General features: G+C 40.7%; 1 protein-coding gene across 1 annotated transcript in view; it reads right to left on the bottom strand.

The window, feature by feature from the left end:
• Positions 1 to 24,142, bottom strand: part of LOC133010222 (voltage-dependent R-type calcium channel subunit alpha-1E) — a 74,659-nt gene that overhangs the window by 27,569 nt on the left and 22,948 nt on the right. The window contains exons 3-7 of the mRNA XM_061077719.1: positions 19,155 to 19,260; positions 18,831 to 18,970; positions 4,522 to 4,625; positions 3,454 to 3,612; positions 2,080 to 2,270 (exon numbers count right to left, since the gene is read on the bottom strand). Of these exons, the coding sequence (XP_060933702.1) occupies positions 2,080 to 2,270; positions 3,454 to 3,612; positions 4,522 to 4,625; positions 18,831 to 18,970; positions 19,155 to 19,260 (700 nt within the window). The remainder of the gene's footprint in view (positions 1 to 2,079; positions 2,271 to 3,453; positions 3,613 to 4,521; positions 4,626 to 18,830; positions 18,971 to 19,154; positions 19,261 to 24,142) is intronic.

Raw genomic sequence — 24,142 nt, 5'->3', positions numbered from 1 at the left:
CACTGAAGCTCATTCAGCTTCACTTAGAAAACAAAATACAATATTTTCTGAATTGTTGTGAAAATGGGCAAAATCTAAATTGTATGGCTGTTAAACATTTGGGAACAACTCTGTCATTTACCTCTGACTAAACCAGAATCAAATCTGAATCAAAAAGCTATTTATTTCTTTTGTAAAAAAACAGTGTACAAAGGTTTACAAAATAGTGGGTACACCATAATAATCCAAGGAAGATTGTAAGTTGTGGTCATAAAGGGAGGACCATGGTCAGGACCAATACTCAGACAGACTGTGGCATTCAAACAATGCCTGGTTGTTATTAAGGGCCCATAATCTGACATGAAAACATTCCACACACCATTTAACCACCGACAATCACAGTCTGGCCTGTTGACACAAGGCTGGGTTCATATAATTATGCTATTATTGCCAAATTCTGACTCTGCCATCTGTAGCCTCAATACAAATTCAGATTATTTGGACCAGACTACATTTCTCAGTTTTCAATTGTCCAGTTTTGTTGAGATTGGGCCCATGGAAGCTCCAAATTCTGGTTTTTGGCTGAAAGGAGAGGAACCCGACATGTGTTGTTCTGAGAAACTCTACAGACTGTTGTAAGTGAAATCCCAGGAGATCGGCACTTTCAGAAATACTCAAAGCAACAATCATGCCAAGCTCCTGACATGCTGCTGACAAGTAGCTGTATGATTTTATGCATTACACTGCCGCTGCATGATTGACTGATTGAATGATTGCACAGACAAACAGGAGTAGAGGTGGTCCTACTATACTATAGTTCCTACTTTGCAAATGTCAAAGCTGAGCCGCCCCACGTGATGGCAATGATAATTATTTTGCAATATGTTATTCTAATGACTTGTTATAATGACATTATTTCATAGAGTGAACAAGGTTTTGTAATTCGGCCCTGCTGCGAGCAGATGTGAGCATGATGAGACGTGATTGGTCTGATGGTCACACAGGCAACAGCTTCATCAATCTCCCAAATGGTTCCACTGGCTGCCTCTCTGTGTGCACACTGTGTGAGTGTGTCCGCCTGCTCCTCTCACTGAGACATAGACGCTCGTGAAGCCCAGTGCAGCAGCAGCAAATCCCTGTCTGACATCTACATTATTACTGGTTTCAGTGCTCATTACTTCAACACGTCTCCAGGAGATACAGCATGATAAGTTCTCGTGTTCACTTTTGTAAAGCTCTCAAAACATAGTCTCTAAAAGTAAGAATGGTGGATCTGGAGAAGTCTCTACAGGACTTCTAAAAGACTTGGATAAAAGCTTTCAGTTGTTTTTGACTTGTGTGTGTCCATCCTGTCAGTTAGTCTTAGAGCAATAGAAAGTCAAGCTCAGATCAAAAATCAAGTCACATTTTAAATAAACTAATGAATCAATCAATCAATCAATCAAATTTTATTTGTATAGCCCGCATTCACAAATAACAATTCGTCTCATAGGGCTTTAACATGGTGTGACATCCTCTGTCCTTAACCCTCAACAAGAGTAAGGAAAAACTACTAAATTAACTACTGAATTTAGCACAAACTGCAAGAATAAATGGAGTTCAGGCAACCAACCAGAGCTGGGGTGCTCTTTTCATTTGATATGTCTCACTCTCAACAATTTCTATCATATACAAACTCCTGCCGGTATTTAAACTGCAAATATCTGCAAATATTTCCTGTCTTTGGCTTTGCTTGTCAATGCCTCTGCTGCCGTGCTCGTTGATTCATTATACTGAAGTCAGCCATATTTCATACGTGGGCAGTCTAATCTCTATTCAGGCCTTGCAGCATACGCAAGCTAATAGAAAAACAGGAATCGACAAAGCACTCTGCAGTTTCAACACTAAAATCAGAACCCAGTAACCTTCCTCCACATGCGCTCTATCCACAGGCAAACAGTATGAGAGGCAAAGATACAGGGGGCAAGCTCGAACCTGAGGCCCATTCTCTTCAGTATGGTTAATAGAGTCGAAATTGTAACAAATTGTAACACTCATGCAACCCTCATTCAATCAGTGAGTGTCACACCTCTGAGTGCTTGTGTGTGTTAGCTATCTTACATTGTAGAGGACAGTGGTCCATCCCTCCATGGTGATGCACTGGAAGACAGTGAGGACGGCAAACAGGATGTTGTCAAACTGGGTGATGCCGTCATTGGGGCCGATCCAGGTGCCGTGGCAGGCGTATTTGGAAGGACACTGGCGCACACCACACGGGAACTCATACTCAGAGGAGTCCACTGTCTCGTTTTCTGAACAGGAAGGTATGAGGGTTATTTTCAATTCAAGTTAAATTATATTTGCATGGCGCCAAATCACAATATACATAATCTCAAGGCACTTTACATAGAAGGTGAAGAACTTAAAGTATATATAAGGAGTATAAATATTTCACTGAGGTCTAATGATATTTAAGCTTGAGTAAATTAAATTTGAAATATTAGTTTTTAATCTACGTACCAAGTGAACACCCTTGACCTATATTTTTAACCAACATTTAACTTGTGTGACAGTGAATTCTCAACCTGAAACAATTCTTATTGGCTAAACAGTCAGTAAAGTCATCCGTAAAAAGTAGTGAAAAAAAAAAAGACAAATCTCTCTCCATCACTCAGAGTACCTGTCTGCTCTGTGATATGACTACACACTGACATAAAATGCTCCCTTCAGTGTGTCTGTGTTATCTCGCTGTTCATTCAGCGTCAGTGTGACAGTGACAGGAGCGGCTCGGTGGTTAATGACAGCTGTGAACGTACAATAAACCATTGTGGTGTGCAGCTTTTGTTGGATTTAATTATACAGGACAACACCGTCAGTTCGGTTTGATCAAGTCTCCAGGTGCAGCCTGCCGTCACATCGTGTGCACGCATGTGTTTCGGGAGTTGTGATTATAACAATAGAGCCGCTGCCTTCTCTGTAAATACACATGACATAAAGCCACACATACACACTTAACATGAACAATAATAACGGTGTAACACTGACTCAGATTGTTGTTAAAAATAGCTATAAACTGAATCTTTTATTTGTTCATATTTGTTTCAGAATAATTTAGGTCCTTTCTACATGTTACTCTCCTTTGGTCTGGGTTTCTGTGCACATGTTTCTAATTGTGGAAAACATTTGGCTTGATCTGTTGGGCTCGTGTCGGGCTCAGTTAGAGTTCTCTTTTGCTCAGTCAGGGTTGAAAAGAAGATTACAGTCCAATCACTGTAGTGGGCATATGCATTTATAATCTTTGAGTATTTAGAGTATAGATAGCATCTGTTGTCAAAGCTGTCATTTAAAAACGTCCAATTTGTTTTAATATACATGCTGTGCATACTGAATAAACAAGCAACACCATGCATATACTAACTTTAATATGCTGGGAGGTTTTGCGTATAACTAAGGGAACCTGTATATGACGGAGATAAACTACAAGTGTATCTGTACCCAGTATTCCAGGCTGGGGTTTGCAGGTGTAGTGCAGTTTGCCGCTGTAAAACTCCAGGCCGATGATGGCGAACATGAGTATGGCAAAAAACAGAAGCAGGCCGATCTGCAGCAGAGGGACCATGGCCTTCATTATTGACTTCAGGACAATCTGCAGACCTGGAGGTGAAGCACACGACAGCAGGATTCATGTGAGATCACATTTTATACCAACCTGTGATACACTCATAATAAAAATTCTAAGATTGATCCCTTATACTTCACAGTACATTTTCTAAAATTGATGTCCAGCAGACATTAAATGGTGAATCAAATAATCAAATTTTCCAACAACTAACTAAATTAAATGTATTATTCAAGAATATTTTAAGCAAAATATCAAATATAAATATGTGTTTCCACCGTCTCAAATGAGAATATTTATTTTGTCTTGTCTTGAAAGAGCGTTTCTTTTGAATTTCCCAGGAATTTGTAGATCAAACAATGGAAAATTTAAGGGGAACACCATTAGCAGAATAATCAACAGTAAAAAATAATCAGCAGCTGCAGCAAGTTTAAGATTTAAGATACATAAGATTTAAGATACATTTTTATTTATCCCACACACATGCACAAACATGCACAGACAAACTCATGCAATTGAGGGAAATTTGTCCTCTGCATTTATCCCATCTGGTGCAGGACACACAGAGCAATGGGCAGCCATGTACGGCGCCCGGGGAGCAGATGTTGGGGGAGTAAGGTGCCTTGCTCAGGGGCACTAGACAGGGTAGGGAGAATAGTCTTTTGATTTTTTTTTGACAGATCCAGGTTCGTCTTTTGTTGTTATTCCATCCAGGTAAGTTTTTGTTGAAACTCCGTGGAGTCGAACCGTGGAGTCGAACCGTGGAGTCGAACCAGCATCGAACCAGAGACCTTTTTCTGCCAGTAGTCCAAGTTTCTGCCACTAGTCCAACCCTAACCGCCTTATTAGTTATCATAGCAGCAAGTTATACTTGACTGCATTATTCTGAAGTTTTCAATGTATATATATTTGTATATGTTCGTTGATATAAGTGTGGCACTTACTGGGGATGCCAGAAACCAGCTTGAGGGGTCGAAGCACTCGCACCGCCCTCAGCGTCCTCAGGTCCACTGAGATGTTCAAATGTGCCCCAGCTGCAGCCAGGATCCTATAGAGGTAAACACATACACATGTCCATTTACAAATCCACACAGAAAGAATACAGAGAGACACGGACACAGCTGCCTATGTGTTGCAGACGCTTTTAAATGCCACAGTTTCTTGGTTTATGGAGCTGTGTAAAAAAATAAAAAGACCCAGTCGCACCAAGGCCATCATACATGGTGAGGGAGGTTTGCTCAGATATGGAGTGCATGAGGACGTGAGGGTCTCCAGCAGGCAGAGGAAAGAGAAAATAACGAGGATGCTTTTGGGGCTTTTGGCTGTTTCTCTGTGTGTGGGAGGACGACTGTGACAACTGCTATTTAGGAGGAGAACAAAGAAAGCAGCTCCATCCACGGAGGGCAGGACACCCTCTGGCTGGAGAGACACGCAGCTCACGGACAAACGTGCTCACGCGCACAAATGCACAAACCCTGAGCCTTTATCCCACAAAGCCAGAGTCCCTTCAGAAATTCAATTTTTACTTTGCTTGTGTCTGGTGACCCCCCCCCCCCCCCCATGCTTCCTAATTAGTCTGCCTCCCTCTCTCTCTCTCTCTTTCTACACCTTCCTGTTGCTCTTCCTGTCGCTCTTCACCTGTTTTTCAAGCCTCCCCCCAATTATAATCGTACCTCTGACACTTTCTCTTGTTTGTCCATTTTCCACTGACCTGAACACACATTTCATCTGGATGCCGGCTGAGTGAGAGAGAGAGGCAGATGGAGAGGGGAGGTAAAGACAGAAGGAAAATAGCAAAAGGGGGAGTTGAGGATTATGTTTATTGTTTAAGAGAGAATTGGAAAACATTATATTTCAGGAGTCTGAAGTCAGAGAGTCATAAGATTTACCTTTCTCCCTAACTCCAACTTTCACTGTCCTGGGTGCTGTGGTGTCAAGCTTAATCATAACTATATTAATCAAGTGTAGTTTTCAAATGATGACGTAAATCTAAAAGCTAAATGTGAAAAAGTTTATAATAATGGCGGGAAAAGACATGATGGACAGCTGAGACTGACTTGTGATTGGACGAGTGTGTGTATGGACCTTTGTACTACTGCACAGATTGTGGCTCCAAATGCTCAAGATTGCAGCGTTCATATCCGGGATATTTGGCTTTGGATGGAGGGAGGAGGGGCAGACACATCATCCATCTCTATATAAAGTCTGATCTAGCACTATATAAGGCTCAACAGGTAGGAATTATTGTAATCTCTGTTACAAGATGATGCAGTTTGACGACATTTGGTACCAAGTGCGGACGTAGAATAAACCATAAGAGAAGACAAAGATGGAGGCAACATCATATAAGACCTGATATGTGGGTTGTGTAAAAGAGTTACAGCTCTTTAAGCACATGATTTACACGTCAGAGCCATCTTGGTTCAGTCATTTGTTCTACAATGATTGCAGGCTTGATCATCACACAGCTGAAAAAGAACTAGCAACACATAGAACCAATTATATGACTGTGATAAGGGATGGTGAGAATTAGTCCTGTCTATAGCCGACACAAAGCGTCATGTGATTTAATTAAGAGGAGCGAGAGGAGGAGGGACAAGATTAAAATAGCTCAACACCATCATGCACACAAATATAGAAATGAAATTATCCTTGTGAGATTCACACCTTTAACTATCCCCCCTTTATATGTATTCCCCCCCCTTTCTCACTCCAGTCTCAACAACTCGTTTCCTTCACACGTTCTTCTTTCCCCTTCTTTCACTCCAATCACTCCATCCACCATCTCCTGCCACCTCTGTCATTTCATTCCCCACTTCCTCCATCTCTCTGTCTTTCAACAGACCATTAGTCAGTCCTGGCTGCCCTTTAGTTGTTATGGAGACGATGGGATGGAGGGTCTAAAAATGGCTCCCTCATTAAGTCTGCTGTTATTCAGTGGATGTCCTGGGCCCAGTTTTCTAATAATGACCGTTTGTCGAGGTGAAGCGGGATGCTCTCAAAGTGCAACTTAATTTACAACACTCATCCTTTCCTTTTTTTTGCAGTCAGAAAATTGAAGAGCCATTTTTCATTTCGAATATTGTTTGTTTGTAATATTGTTTTAAGCCAAAGTAAGAGAGAAAATCCTCTTCATGTGTTCATACTTGCAGATAATAAAGATATGATAGCTAAACATATTTTTTGCTGCTGTTTCCTCGTCTGTTGTAGTTTTGTGTCTGTGTGCTGGCCTGCAGTCTGAAGGTCAGTATCTCTGTCATGCTAATAATAATAATACAGTGCCAGTTACAGCTTAATGAAATGATCTGCCTGATTGTATTAGATAAAAATAAGTTATCTACGTACACTGGAATACACACAGTGTATTGTACAATGTACATACAATACATATAACATGTACATTTTGGTGTTAGCTGTTTTTTGTCCTCCAAAGAACACGCACACCTTTATCAGCATTGCAGTGATGTACAATTGCACACGGATGATTGTTAAAAAATATCCATGGTGTTGAAAAAAGTGGAAAAATCATATAATGGTAAACTGACTTATTTATCTTTCTATTTATGTGAAAATAAGCAAAATACAAGTTAAAGAAACATAGGATACAGACAATTAGATCAAATTTACTGAGCTGAACTGTTCTTCTTGCTTTTCTTGACCCCGTGTTTTTATGACAAATGACTTGAATTTTTTTTTCATCACACTGTAAAACATGACAGATAGTGGAAATATAACCTAATTTACAATATGAGAGGCCAGCGGGCTGAACTCTTCGGAACTAACTCCTCTGCTCTGATTACCGATCTACAGTGCTTGGCTTTCTGCTTGTTTCTCCTCTTCTCTTCCAGTGGGAGCTTTTCGTTTTTGAGTCTCTCACACAGATTCATTAAAATATTTACCAACTACAAGCTGGCTCTGGTTGAATTACTCTCTTAGTTAAGCGCCTCTTTTTGACTGTAATGGTCAGGAATTTAAACAGCATCTTTAAAGACGCTTAAGGATTAAAAAACAACAATTTACCTATCAAAGGGCATCATCAATCTGTGGACAAACAGATTAAATAAAATGAACAGAAAATATTCAAACTATTCCTTTCACCTCATAAACTGCAGCTTTCTATCTCTGCCAGAGTTATTAATTAAAGGGAGTCCAAATGCAGTGATACTATATATTTCAGAAACTTGAATGGCAAGGCCCACAAACATATAAAGCTTAAAACATGGCTTCGCCCTAATGTGCTTTGTTGAAACCGATCCCATGTTTCTCATGTTCTCCCTTTTTTATACTCCGTCAATAACAGTGTGCACAAAAAAATGCTACAGTTTGGATGAGAAGAAGAAGTTTGGATTGATTGATTGAGCCCCGGCAGTGACCTGATGGACACCTTTATTGATCCAAGAAGATGACAAACATCCGACAGGTGCCCGGGGCATTAACAGGTTAATAAAGTCCCCTTTAGTCACCAGGAGCCGACACATCATCCACACATATGTGCAGTTATGTGAGACGCTCAGCGTGGTGAACCGAGCTGATGTCCTGGTCGGAGTTGTCAGCCATGATAAGTGAGTAACGGTGACATGCCCTGCGGATGTGACAGCTCCCTGCAGCGTGACAAATCTGCTGTGACAAGCGTCAGGCTGTGATACTGATAACGTTGTGACTTATGCTCCATGTCACCGTCAAGCTGCAAACTCATATGACACAAGCACACCTGACTATTGTCAAGATATTAATTCGTCAGCATGTGACTCACAAAGGCACCAAAAATAAATCTGTAGTGTTAAAATTAACTGTTCATCTCATCCGTGTCACATGTTTAAGGGATAGTTCACCGAAAAATGAAAATTCACTTATTATCTACTCCGCACTGTGCTGATAAAGGGGTGGGGGAAGTGCTAGAGTCCACAAAACATTGCAGCATGTTATGTTTTTCCTGTTGTTTTATTACGTATGATGAAGCGGTCGCGATTGACTTCAATAGTATTGGATTCGGCTGCAAAGCTGTGTACCCCTGAGACTCCAAAAGTGTTTGTTGGACTCAAACACTTCACCCACTTCTCCATCTTCATGGATGTGAGTAGATAATGGGTAAATTTACATTTTTCCTATTTTCAAAACAAACAGCCCATTCTAGACAGGCAGGTTTAGGAGAGGCAGTAAACTAGTCTTGTCGAACACATGTTAAAAAATGTGAAAAGCAGCATAGGTTCAATCAGTAAAAACTCATCTTTCCGAATCATTTATTCACTATTCTTTGTTTCCTCCTCACTGGACTTCAGGTGTTTTCAGTTATCCAATCAAATCACACCAAAATCTCAATCCGCCAATTACGTTGTTGCTGTCAAACTTTAACATCTTTTTCCCTCTCTCACTCTCAGCTTTCATGTCAGTAATTCGCTGTGACCCTCTTTCCCAACATGTTGACATCCATATGCAGAGCCGTGGTCGAGTCCTCTCATCATCACATTCACATCCTCAGTCTTCTCTCCATCAAATCTCAAACACCACTGGTGACTAGACGCCGAGTGAGGCATTCCTATACTACACTTCCTTTCAATCATGATGACATCATCAGGGGTTTGTTATTACCATTAACCCAATTATAACCCATCACTTTCTACTCTTGTTGTGCATGGCAGTAAAATTACATTCACTTGTCAATTAGGTCTGTCCAATTTAAATACTGTTCAGCAGAGAATGAAAGTGACAGTATCTCTTTCCCTGACTAGCACAATATTATGAACCTGCAGACTGGTTTATCATTGATACTGGGACAGAGAGGTTGGTCGCATCATAACGTTCCCAGCAGAGCTTTGTCTAACTACAACCTGACCTAATCTGACAAACTCGATCAATGTCACATTTAAGTGAAATGCAGTTGTTAGTAATACCCAGAGACTAAATATAATGATGGACGTCATGGCAGCTCCCCAAAAGTGAAGCCAAATCGTCTGGATATTTCCCCTGGTGGCTGGCTGCAGTATAGGTTATAAAACCTGCCCCCTCCATGATAGTGGATGGGACACGAGCCAAAATAAAGTCAAACCACACTTCAAATACATTTTTCTCAAAGATGATTTCTGTAATTTTAGTTCATATCACGCTGATGTCTGTTAGTGTTAGTTCTTCTGGTTAGTTTGGTTTTAATGCGGCATTTGATGATATAAATATGGGATGAAATGTCATGATTGACAGCTGAGTCTGACTCGTATCAGCAGGACCTCGATATCGTTTTTCCACATCACGATCACTACAGCTCAGACTCTGGCCCCAAACGACATGGAAATGGTCATGTATAGTCCATCTTTATATACAAGAATGAATGACAAGTCAAAACACCTGCTGAGAAAAGGAGATTTCTATTTCTTTAGGTCGGTTAGACAACTTCTGTAGAGTTTATTTTGGTCAAACCATTTTCCTCACTTCCTAGAAATGTCTGGGAGGTTTTTTTCCAGCCAGTAAAGAGTAATTCACCAAACAATATATCATCATTAATATTTCAGTAAGTATCCAGGAGCAAGGTTTGCAGGATATTGAATCAGGAGGAAAAACTCCAGCAGCAACAATCACCAAGAGGAAACACACTGAGATGATGAATCATAAGCACATAAGCTAAGGAAGAGATTAGCGTGGACAAATATTTCTATTGTCCTAAACTCTCCACCCAACCATTGAGGGGAGGTTTTTTATATATTTTTTATTCTGATCATAAAAACCCCTTTGAATCTGCCAGTCAGAGGCTCCCATGAATGCCGAGCAGTGGCTCAGCTTTTGCAGTCACAGCATTCAGACCAATCTCAAAGAAGAAGCAAGTCCAATAGAATTCCCCTATGAGGATTTAAAAAAGAAAAAAAAATACATATCTGTCTTCTTTATGAAGACCTGTGATTCTGCAGCACAATCAATTAAAATAACTGTTCTGGTGGCCCACGGTGAGGTGGGTGGTGTGTGTGTGTGTGTGTGTGGAGCGGATTGTCTTGACATAAAGAAATGTGTGGAGCAACTCCTACAGTGATGCTCTGGTTGGTTTAGTTAATATAAGCCTCTTTGCCACCCACAGTGTTCTCCCTCTCATTTTAACCCCCTCCGTATCTGTCTTCTCTGAAACACACACACACACACACACACACATCAAATGTTATTCCTCCTTATATCAACAGCGTCAGTAATGGCCTGGCTATATATATGAATCAGTTATCAGTTGACTATCGCCCTGCATATTGGTTTATGTGTCAGTATGCTAAATGTTTGCTCTTTGGCAGGAATGAATAATTGATTTGGATAAATGATTTATTAGCCATCTGTTGGAAGAGAGTGAGCGAGAGAGGGAGAGACAGATAGAGAGATGAGGGGAGAGAGAGAGAGAGAGCAAATGAGAGATCTGATGATTTAGCTCAGTACAGAGATGATTTGTTGGGTGATCGTCTCGTTCTAGGTCAAAAAAGTTCACATACAGGACGAAGTGGCTCGCTACAGTACATTTTGAATAAACACTTAGAGATTTGGTAAGTGATAATATTTCAGCTTTTTCCAACTCTTTAATATGTCTACACTAAGAAATATAGACACTGATATGTATTTCACAACATCTCAAAATAAAATATAAATAATCCAGATGTCTTGTGCATCATTTTATGTCATATTCCTAATCTTTGGAAGCGAGCATTTAAAATGTGATGCTGTGGACTTTTCCACTGGAGCTCTTCCATGGGATAATAATTAGAAAAACATATATCATACAATTCCAATGATAATTTTCATCATCATACAGTAATTCTTTTGGAATGTACAGGAATAGATGAGAATATATTTTGGCTCAGGGCTGTTTTGTGCCTTGTGGACAATCAAAGCCAAATGTGACACATGGCTTCCTGGCAAAGATTCTACTCCGACAGTCACACTGCTCGAGGAAGCTGCTTCAGCAATGACAAACGTGGTGTTATCAGAAAACCCTGTGCACTGATTCGTGTCTGTCACACTACACTTATTGGCAAATTGAACTTTGGACCTTTGCACTGTATTGTTTTCACAAATCACACTGAAGAGCAGGCACTGATTATAAACTGTACTTTATTCTGAAAATCTATGTTTGATTTATCATAATGGTCTGTTATTCCACTCATGCAGAGCGCAAACAGGATTGTGTCTAGGTCCCCGTGTCTAAAGGTACTTTCTGTATATGTAATTCACCATCTACCATTCTGAATTCAGGTTTGGGGCTTGGTTTGACCAATCAATGGAACTTTAACCCAACGTAGTGAGATTTTATAGTTTGTTTCCGTTTATAAGAACAGTGTGTGCTCCACTTATCTAAATGAAAGTTCACTTAAGATGAATTCTACGCCTTTTAACATTTCTTCATTTTCTGCCCCTCAAAATTCAGCTTTTGGAACAAGAAGCACTGAACACTGGAACTCGTCCCTATATATATATTTCCATTTCTGTCTATTATCACATCTTACACAAAAGAAAAATATCATTTTTGTCACCTGTTGCCCATTTATAGTTTCCAAACCAACCTGAGGCCCTTTATGTCCTTTGGGTCGTGTCTTTAACAGATATTTTGGAATCCCCAGTTTCAAGTAACTTCCACACGTAACAGGGCCGCATTTAATTTGACTTGAGTTCCAGCTGACAACAAGGACAGCTTTCATCTTCAGCTCATCTGCTCTGATCAGAAATCTGACTAGACTGATTAAAGGCTCTCGACACGGTCTTTGTGTCACAGAAAGAGAGGAAGAGAGAGGTAGCTGGTAAACAGGGAGAGAAAGTGGGCTTGTTAGACCGTCAGTTTCCTTTACATCCTCGTCCTTATTCACTGATTTAATTCAGGATCCCAGCTGAAGCACCACTTTTTCCCTGGGGAAGTCGTTTCAATGTCACTGACTCATTATCCACTTAGTTTGAGTCGTAAAATAAAGGCTTGTTGAAAAGTAAGTATTTTCAGTGCACACACGCAAACGCGCACTCACGCACACACAAGCACGCAAAGAGCATTTCCACATCAAACTTAAATAAAAGAATGACAAATCTTTTCCTGTTCTGGTCTAATTGTAGAGACATTGACCAGGGAAGCAGCGGGACACGAAGACAGTGACAGCTGACCCGGGGTGGGGTCCTCTGTCACCACGGTAACTGCTCAGGGGGACACATCCACTCTCGCTGTGTCTGAACTCATCAATCGATCAGACAACAGATGGAAAATAAGACAAGAGAGGACAGATCCGTCTGTGTGTCTACATACGAGTGTGTGTGTGGTGTGTGTGTCAGACGGTTCTAACAGGTGTATGACTGCCAAACAGACAGAAGGTGCTGTTGGCTAAAAAACATGCAGTAGTGGCACAATTGGTACACACACACACACACACACACACACACACACACACACACACACACACACACACACACACACACACACACACACACACACACACACACACACACACACACACACACACACACACACACACACACACACACACACACACACACACACACACACCATCACAGCAGAGCTCAACTTTAGCAACTCTGACAAAACTTGAAGAAAAGAAAGGAGAAAATAATAAAAAGGAATGTGTAAATTGGGAAAACGTTAATACTATTTAAATTTCTTACTGAAATAGTGCATAAATTGAGAAACTCAAAATATTCTCACTGCCTATTATGAAAGCTGGTGCATGTGCTCTCGCTCCTGGCAACAAATAATCCAGTTCTGACACCCGAGAGGAATAAGGACTGTGGCTGCAGCATCTGTTCTCAAAGCAAAAGAAGGCGGTGTCTATTAAAACCATGGTGTTTTCGGATCTGAGATACACCACTCCACCATCCCTATTTCAGCCACATGACAAGTTATGAATCAAATGCAAAATATCATTTTTTTATATGTAAAAACGGCTCATGATTGATATCAACAGATTAAGATCATTGGTCGTTTCAAAGGCAGGGATGTAGGCTGGTTTTAATGATCTACTGACAAATCAAAGATCATGAATATCTGTCAGATTTTTGCAGTTATTAAAGAAGATAATGAGGTGAAGAAAAATAATCATACGGAGCATCCTTGTGGTTTAGTCTGGGTTCTGACCCTAATCACATATTTACAGCATTCCTGGTTTGAGTCCAGCTTATCTCCCATCCCTCTTTTTCTCTCCCCTCTCACTAAAATGTCTTAACTGCAGACTTGCTAATGAAAAAACTAAAAAAACGAATAAAAGATAATTATAGGATTTTAAATGAAAATAGACAGCAATTTCAAGATGTTAAATCAACAATTACATTTTCTTTTTAAGGCCAAAAGAGCCATTTTAATTCCATGTCATATTCCTTATGATAAAATGTGTGTTGACATCATGATAAAAATATCTGTCAAAATTGTAATCGTCCTGAAGATATAGAAGATATATATATATATATATGTCTTCATCTAAGCCTTATTGTGTCATCCAATCTTCTGAGCATCCTTTTCTCTTCTCTCTGTTTCCCACTTTTCTATCTTACAAGCTTTTTCTGAAGAAGATACAAAGAACTCCTCCTTCTCCTCTCATCTAAAGCGATCCTGCTCTTTGAAGACAAAGTTGAAATGCTCTTTTCTCGGGTCTCCACAGCTTTACCCTCATCATTCCCTCCACCCCCACCACTCCGAGTGTCTGGCACAAAGTGATGACACCAACCCTTGGTGGGCGGCCCCCTCTGCCAACTGTTGCCAGTCTAATGGAGGCCTTGCCAGCGAGTGAGACGGCAAAGGTGCCAATTAATACGTACGATTACGCATAGAGGCATCCCTCTTATTTCCTCCAGCCTCATCTCTTCTCTCCTTTTGTCTTTGCTCCTCATTGTCCATTTTTCTTTCTCTCCTCTCATCTTTCTCTCAGTTCTTGCCTTCTCAGCAGCGGTAACTTGCCCCCCCCCCACCCATATTTGAATTTCAATCACAACAGTCCTCAACTACACCACAACAGCCTTCGAGGAAGCAGCCAGTGCCATCTGTTTTTTTCATAGCTCCTTCCCACTCACTCGCTCTGTGTAAAACCATCCTGAAACACCAAGGCATCTTGCTGAGGTAATCATGGCCTCCAGTGTTGACACCGTTAGCAAATGCTTCCGTAATTACACATGTTTACACATAATGCGGCGTGAGTCAGTGGTATCAGTGGAGGGAAGGTTAGCAGGTTTTGTGGTCTGAGCAGGCAAGTGTTATTCCCTTAATGGAAAAAAAAAAATCTGCAAAACAGTTAGGGTTGAAATTAGGGCTTCTGCCAGTATGAATCTGGAAGATGGCTCTTTGCTTGAGGTATCTTACTTTGGTTCTGATTTAATGGTTTATTTTTAGCTTTGCCTAATTGCAAATCAAATCTATTTGTAAAGCCTATATTCACAAGCCAGAATTTGCCTCATTGGGCTCAACCTTCTGTACATGGTGTGACATCCTCTGTCCTTAACCCCATTTGACAAGGTTTGTTTATCAGGGGGGAAAAAATCCCCAAAATCACAAGTGACAAGTAAATTATTCTTTTCCCAGGATGGACAGGGGTGCAGTAGATATTAGTTTGTAACAGAGCACATCAACAAAATGACAATATTTAAATATTCATGAGAAAAGAGTGTCTGAGGCGTATCTGAATCAGTGATGCTCTGTGTGGATAGAGAGTGTCACATATGCCTACTGGTTGTATACCATTGAGTCAGGGTTCACTGAGTTAGAAGTAAGCAGCATTTTAACAAGATTTGTGATAAAGGCTTTCAAAAACTCAAACTTTGTTGAAAACTGTCTTGACTAGTATGTATTTTATCCTCTTGCTGGGACTTACAGCTAGAACGGCACTGGAGCTCACTCCTCCACCAAGGCCTGACAGATCCCTCAACTTCAATCAAACCGCACGAAATTGAGAACATTCCAATGTATCTGTCTCTCATTCAGCACATAAGAACAGCTATTCAGTGTTTTACACAGTAAATATGAAACGGACACTCTGTATGACTGTAAATGAATATGAAGTTTGATTATAACAGAAAATGACATTTTGCTTATTTTTGTTGATCATTGAATTTGTATGCATACTGCCTGTGGAGGTTGGGGGGGTTCGTAGTGCATTTGTTACACACTGTGCAGAGACTTCCTAATTACTATCTGATAGACAGCACTGGTGACTCATCTAATATCAGCAGATCTCATAAGCTTCATTCACTCTCTAATAGGGCTGCAATCTCAAGTGATGACCTGTAGGTGAGTGAGCGTGCGTGTGTGTGTGTGTGTGTGTGTGTGTGTGTGTGTGTATGTGTGTGTGTGTGTGTGTGTGTGTGTGTGTGTGTGTGTGTGTGTGTGTGTGTGTGTGTGTGTGTGTGTGTGTCAATCAGAGCGAGAACATTTTCATTAATTTATCTTTGCTGTGGCCAGAATGATAATTTAGAGAGGAATCTATCTGCAGCTCACTTCATCATCCTGAATATTAATATAATCAGACCTGGGAGCCAATTTCATCCAGATCGAATCCGTCTCCTTACTCAGTCACAATCAGTAACTCAAATTCAACCCACGGCACAGAAGATGGGAATAAATGCCTTGGCTGGTCTATTTTTTTTTATTTTTTTTTTTTGTACCTTCATCTTACTTACAAATTATTGTTCAGGAAATTGCAGAGAAAGCTTGAGGAGAATTTGTTGATTCAGATTATATGTAAATGCATTTTTGAATATACAGCAACAGGAAAAGCAGGGGAGAGAGTGGATGACAAACGGCTTAGGGGCCCAGACTGGATCAAACCTTGGAGCCAAACGCCTCAGCACAAGCTGACCTCTGTACCAGAGACAACAAACCTCATCAATAAGTGCTGTCTCATCCATACAAAGAGCTCAGTAAAAGGTGAAGTCTGATTACAGCATCTGTCCCCATTGGGAGAGTCACTGGAGTCTCGTCCACTCTGTCCCTGTTCAGGCAGGTGAGATTAGAACATCCATTAGCATGTGTCTATCTCCCTGTTTTTTAATTAAGTTTCTAATTTTGGTCGTATAGTAATTTACCGAGGGGCTGAGTCCTCACGCCTGCCGAATATCAGCTGATCAACATGCCGGAGAGTCAGCAGACACTCTGACGATCCCTTTCACTACAATCTTTCATCCATGGCTCATTCTCTTCTCCCTTCTTTTTTTCTACTCCTTACAACCTTGCATCCTTCCTCTCTCCAACAGCGGCACTTTGTTAAGAAGCCGGAGCCGGTTCATTCCTCTTCAATCTGTGCGAGGCATGGCCTCCTACAATGTAAAGTAGTGCACAAAGTTCACTACACTAACTTGAGGCTATCTCGAATTTATCCCAATGTAACTGACTCCTGTAACAGGTGCAAACAATCCCCAGCAGATCATTCTCATATGTTCTGGTCCTGTCCCGGGCTTGCCACATTCTGGTCTGAAATCTTTAAAACTCTTAGCACAGCATATAACACTACCATCTCTCCTCAACCTCTCTTGGCTTTGTTTGGGGCCCCCCTACAGCCTTTTGCCTCTAGAGTTATACAGAATGTCCTTGCCTTTACTACCCTGTTGGCCAGACGCCTTATACTCTTTAAATGGAAACACCCTCAACCCCCATCTCACAGTAGGTGGGTTGAAGAAGTTTTACTGTTCATGAGTCTTGAAAAGCTTAGATTTTCCCTGAATGGTTCCTTAAATTCATTTGAAAAGACTTGGAGACCTCTCTTAAGTCATATTGAGTCTTTGACATCTCTGCGTTATGGTGATGACTGAGCCTCCCCCTCCCCCCCATTTATTTTATTTTTAATAACAATTCACCCTTCCCCTTTAATTATTTATTTTATTTTATTTATTTATTTATTTATTTATTTATATATTTGGTTGTTTTTTCGTGTTTATAGGTTTGTTATGGGTGCTGGGGATGGGAATGTGGGAGGGATAAAAAGATGGGAAAAAATGTAAGATGAAAGTATTCCCTGTTATATTGTTGTATCTCGGGAAACTACTTCCAATAAATAAAAATATAAAAAAAAAGAAGCCGGAGCCCAGGTCATCAATAATTGAACAGCAAGAATCACGTCGAATTCTCTAAGAGCCCTGTCTGCCACCCTTTGTATTACTGTGCTGTAAAATGATTAATATTTCATTTGTGTGTGTGTGTATGTGTAAAAGAAGCAGATAGAGAGCTGTTGGTGTTAATCGGATGTCTCATCAAGCTCCTCCTGTTTAACCATAAACATTTATGCACTGAAGTGGAAGGACCTCTCTTGGGAAGGGAACTGGTTTGAAATGCCCTTTAATATAACAACTCTCCCCACTGAACTGACTAACTGGTCAATATAAACTCCCTTGGGTCATTTACTGCAGTATAAATGATGAACTTTGAGTACATAGACAGAGGTGATGGTTTATGAGCTGTAACCACCTCACAACAGTCCACAGTTGCTCATGGTATTAGATCAGTTCACAACATCCTCTGCCCTCTGGTTGATCCAATATGATGTTCAGAGGTTTAAGTTGATTTTGGCGTTTTCTTGTTACAAACAAAAGTTATGTTAACATTAACCTGGTTAACATTAAGTCGTACTTAAATTCCAATATGTTAATGTTAACAGTGACTCCTCCACGCACATTAAAGTAAGTCATGGAGTTCCACAAGGTTCTGTACTGGGACCGATACATTTCACTTCATATTTGCTTCCTGTAGGTAATATTATCAGAAAGCACAACAAACATTTCCATTGCTTCACAGATAACACCCAGCTGTAATTATCGTTGAGGCCAGATGAAACCAATCAGGAAGTTTAACATACAACAGGTAGTTTTGATGGGAATGAGAACAAACTACAAAAATAAACAACTCCAGTGACACAAGTTACAATCACCAAACTCTCTAACCTCCAAAAAATCCAACTAATCTCCATCAAACAAGCTCCTTCTGTAACTCCACCTCACATACCCCTTTTTTTACTTTGGTAATATAAATTCAACAAAAAAAGAAAAAAGGATTTCCTGTGTAGGTGTTGTTGAGCAGCAAGCAAAAAGGAAGCAGACAGACAAACTAGAACAAACCAGCCAGAAATAACTGAACTGTATATAAAAAAAAAACAGCAATTAATAAGAGTCCAAGAACATACTGTGCATTTGGAATCCAATAAATCTCACAGAATCACCATCAATTTGAATTCATAATGCTGTTTCACAGATCTGCCTGTGCACAGACACACATAGCCACACATAGAAAAACATACAGACACACACAGACACACACAGTTCAACTCACCCACTGAGAACCACGATGAAGTCCATGACGTTCCATCCGTTCCTGAGGTAGGAACCTTTATGAAATACAAAGCCCAGGGCGATGATCTTTATTCCGGCCTCAAAACAGAACATCCCGATGAAGTAGGGCTCTGTCTTCTCCTGTTAATGCGAAGCATGAGAGCAATCAGATAACTGGTTTGAAATAGTTCAATCTGACCTGAAGGGTGCATCTTTTTGTATTGAGGAATTTCAGACCTATTTGTTTAATTTTAACAACTCGACAGAAGATTGAGAAGTGTGTTTGTGTGGTAAATGCAGATGTTTCCATGTGGGAATATCTCACCAATCTCTTGGACATGGGTGTTTTGTCCTCCCCAGGGAGGTGCTGCTCCAGAGCCAGGACGATACAGTTGGCGATTATGGTGGCGAGGATCATGTACTCGAATGGAGTAGAAGGCTCAAGTTAAGGATCTTAGCAAACTTATAAGTGACTTACATCACTGAATACAGCTGTTTATCATGTATATATATTTTGTTATCTTCAACAAATCTCATGAAAAGATGAAAACCAAACCTATGTCAGTTACTCAGCATTAATGTCTCTTTCTGTTAGTGTCAGGTCAAGTATGTTTACTACTATCCATCCATTATCTATACCTCTTATCCTTAGGTGAGAGGTGGGGTACATGCAGGAGCGATCACAAGCGAAAAGCGACAATTTTGAATCTCCAATGACCTAACCTGGGCTTAGGATTCGAATCAGAAACCTCCTTGATTTGAGGCAATGGAACTAACCACTGCATCACATATTTTTGATGGGATTTATTGACAATAAGAAAAGTGCCTTGGTAGTACAGGCCTGGAAAAAAAAAGTCATTTAATTGAAGTACATCAGGCCCAGCATTGTGTCGCGTAAGCAAAGGTCAACAAGCTTCAAGAATCATTCCTCTATATGGAACAGAATTAATGTGGAATGTAAAAAAAGCCCTACGGCTCCAGACACAACCAGACACTGGCTTCACCTTATCAGAGGTCAGCTGCAACAGACAGCAACACAAGGACACACACACATACACACACTCACAAACACAATGACAACAGAAGGTTTATCGAGGAGGGTTGAGTGGGTGGGCCTGAGTTGTGCTCCTTTAAACAGGGCGACTCTTACTACAAGCTTAACAGTCTGTTCTGTGGGACCTGTATTGTTGTCAGTCCAACTCTGGCTGCTCTGGGGTTGAGCTTAGAGCATCAATGTGCTCTGTATCTAATGCTCTGCGTGGGTGGTCCCCTCTTTCCTGGTTGTGTGGAGGAGAGGTATAGGAAGGAAGGGAGCTTAAATCTGCAGAGATGACACAGGAAGGGAGAGCGGAAGAATGAAAATGATGTGGGCAATAAAGGGTGATCGGCGGAGGAGAAGAAGATGGTTATATCCAGAGTGAGAAGCTTGTGAAATAGGTGGGTGAGGAGGAGGCACTGGGAGACTGACACCGGACAGGTTGATGCTGAGCTGGCAGTCGTACCCAGCAGGGTTATTCAGGGACGTGTGAGCAATGAGAAGCTAAATAAGCAGAGCAAATACCATAATCTCCCACATGCCCACAGGAGTTCTGACTTAAACCAAGGATGTGCCACACACTGACTCAGTGGATGCAAGTAATTGCTGAGAACTTAAAAAGAAAAAAGAAAATAAAATAAAAAACTATAGCAGTCATCGGCAGGCGATGAGCACAAAAACAAATCGGAAAAAGTCTGTCTCAAGCTTGGGGGCTGTTTTCAAGTTTGTTTTGAGATTTACAAGAAGCAGCATCACTTTAGCCTCTAGCCGGCCCCAATGCCCGACGTTCCCATCTTATTTATATACAGTCTATGGTTCCCACACATTAAACAGGAATGGGTGGGAAAGGGGAGAAAAGAGAGAAAAAGAAGATAGAAGCCGAGGAGGGAGGTATCCACGGCAACAGGCTTCTCATCCGTCCAAAAGTCAATGCTTAAAGACGGCAGCCGAGCTTGCGCACACGCATGCACGCACGCACACACTTTATGATGTACTAATTATAACCACTACATGGTGGATCGTAAAGAAAAACAAGCCTATATCAGTCAAATAAAGAACTTAACTGTTTTGACCAAAAAATCTGATTACAAGAAATGTATCAAGACATTTATATGAGACGTTTGCCCAAGAGTCTGGATGTCAGCTGGTGTGTGTGACGCGGATCACGGATCATCTTCCAGCTTTAGCAACAAGGTGTCTCGTGAGCAGTCCTGTGAGTCACAGTGACGCTGGCACTCTGCCTTGATTCCTCAAACAATTGTGTAAAAATAGAAACGGAGACAGAGTGTGATGCCACGTTCATCTGCGAGCGCGCTCCAGCCCAGATTGGGCCTGAGCCCCTCTGATTAGTATTGCATAGAGTTGAAAATAAAAATGTATCATGGGCATCTGAGTTGGGCTTATTGGAAACCTGTGAATTGTCTGCAGCATGTGTGTTTATGTGTTTGGGAGCCACAGGTAGAGAACAGTATCAAATATAGAAAGATATAAAGAAAGGGCAGGGGTGTAAGCTTCATTTTGGAGTGAAATCAATGATGAAGCTCTGTTTGAGTCTGGAGAATGAAGACACTGATACACTACAAATTAAATCTCTATTTATCCATGTAATTCAAACTTTGCTGTTGTTAAAATATGGCTAAGATAACAAAGATATTATCAACTGAACAGATTTGGCTGACTGCTGCAACAGTCTATATTCAATTTCATTCCCCATTTCAGTGGCCTGTTTTAATCCTAAGTGATCAACCCTGATAATAAATGCTGCCCAATAGTCCAGTTTGGCTTATTTACAATAATTTCATATTCATATTTAAAAAGCAGGTAATAAGCAAGAACTGTTTTTTATAATTGGAAATAATGAGAGTAGGACCATAACTTCATGAGGGAAACTCCTTTGATAATTTTACATTTCCACTTTTTATGCAAGGCTTTAGTTCAAGTAAAATTAATGGACTTTCTCAAATCTAAGTTGAGTCTAATGAAATGAGAGACTATGTAATTTAAATCATGATAGAAGGACTCGTAGGGAGATCTACACACTCAGACCAAGTTCTCATTCCAGTGGATTGGAATGAGGACTCTTTTTCCCATAAATGTCTGAAACAGTTTTGTTTTTAATAAAGGGACAACAGATAAAACTATGTCTGTCATCCAGTAAGCACGTCTTACTCTCACATGGTTATTCATGTGTGCCCTGATGAAACAAACTCTATTAAATCAAACAATCAATTATTTACAGGTGTACCTTCTCAATGGGAAACTTCCCGCTGTGGGGGATCCCAGTGGGGATCAGAGAGAGGAGCAGCTGCCAGTTCTCACCAGGCCCGCCTCACTAAACTCAGGTCATTTGCTTCATTATCCCTGCCTCTTCACTGCCGAGCCTCGTTGAATTCAACCTCTAATGACTGACGTCAGACTAGCACACCTATAAAATCCCCCCTTCTTCCTATAAACCAGCACAAAGGGACATCAAAAAAATGATATATACTCAAACTAATATCAAAATAAAGAGCAACACGCTCTCAGAAGCCCACACACGCCTCGCTGGCTCCAGTACAAACCCAAACCACAGAAGCCTCTGGATATTTCCTGCATTGATCATCTGCTGTTAATTGAGAAAGAAGAGCCTCTTACGGCACAGTGACAGCAGCAAGTAGTGTTCCAAACGCAAGGCTGACCTTTACCAGACGTCCTGCTGAGACTGTGTGCGTGTGTTTGTGCACTTGTGCTTCTATTCGTGTGGGGATGGCTTTGAGTTTAAGACAATGGGAACAAGGCAGCAAGTAACCATTCAATTCACAATCGATCAATCCAGCAGGCACTTCCTTAAACCAATCAATTTGCAGAGAAAATGTCAGAACATAGGGAAAAATATCCAGGGTGACGTCTTCAGATGTCTCTTGTGATAAATAGTCGGAAACCAATAATATTTCATGTTCTATTACATAAGGCCTCATGAAATCTCTGATATTCGATGCGCCTTGTGAGTGTCTGACATGCTTACTTAAAAGGTACTAAAATTATAATTTGATTATCTTTTATATTAAATTTTCTGGAAATCTGTTAATTGACAAATTGAGCTCAGTAAAGTGTGCAGAAAGTAGACAAACTTAATAAACAGTAGCTGTTAAACAGAAGGGATGAAAACCAGAAGACGAAAAATTTTCACAGGTGGTTAACATTTTGGGCATAGACCTTTCACCAAGTATTCAGTTTCTGAGCCCAAAAACTTTATCTACCTGGGAGTTGAAATCAAAACACTTTGTTGGAGAATTAACTGGTTTGCGCACATTTCTCTTCTTCTGGTTAAAGTAGTGTTCATGATTCGAGCGAGTAGTCTGTACTTACAGGACTAAGGGTGGTTAAGCTCAAGGTTAAATAATGCTCTCTGTTATTAAGGGTCCTCACAAGTATGTTTATATAATTTATATATATGAACAGTATGTGTAAAAACTAATATACATAGTGAACTGATCCACTCATCACAGCCACATCGGACATTGACCGGAATACGACATCACTCAGCTCAGCTTCATTCCCTTCGAAACCATATTAGCAAACAATATAATATAGTCTGACTCAGTGAGTAATGACTAGTTGTAATAGCACACGACACAGCGATCAGACATCATTACATATAATTCCTGTTAATGTCTGTTAATCAGATACAGTAGAGCTCATTAGATGTAATGAGACACTCCCTCAATAACAGCACATTAACCTGGAGGTGGTTCAGTCTGGCTCCTTTTCTTCTGGTCACTACAGCACATACAATGCTTTCATTTACCACGGCCCAGTATGCACACGTATGTGCATGGAGGTAAGGTTCAATTATTTGTTAGTAATGACCCAACCACTTAATTATCCATATTGTGATGACACACATACAGCATGTGCACAGACACAGACACACACTTTAACCCTTTCACATCAGCTGATGATTGAAATTCATCCTGTTTCTATTTTTAATCAGCTCAATGAACGGGGCCCACCGAGGAAAAAAGCAACCACAAGCCGCAATCAACAAAAGGAGCACACTCATTCTGTTTACTGGGGTTTTCAAAAATCAGCAGTGGGGCCAGTAAGTCAGTCAGGAAGCTGCTGAATGGAGCAGAACAATGGAAGTGAAGAGACCACACCTGGCCCAGACACCTGGTGAGCTGCAGCACAAACACGCCACTAATGCACATTCACGTGTGGTCGTTCCTCCTCAACAAAGCAGAGGAAACATTTTCACGTGATAGAAGAGTGAGTCAATATGTGAAACCAAACAAGTA

This window comes from Limanda limanda, chromosome 9 (assembly GCF_963576545.1).
Source record: "Limanda limanda chromosome 9, fLimLim1.1, whole genome shotgun sequence".
NCBI lineage: Eukaryota > Metazoa > Chordata > Actinopteri > Pleuronectiformes > Pleuronectidae > Limanda > Limanda limanda.
This window is presented reverse-complemented; position numbering and strand designations above follow the sequence as displayed.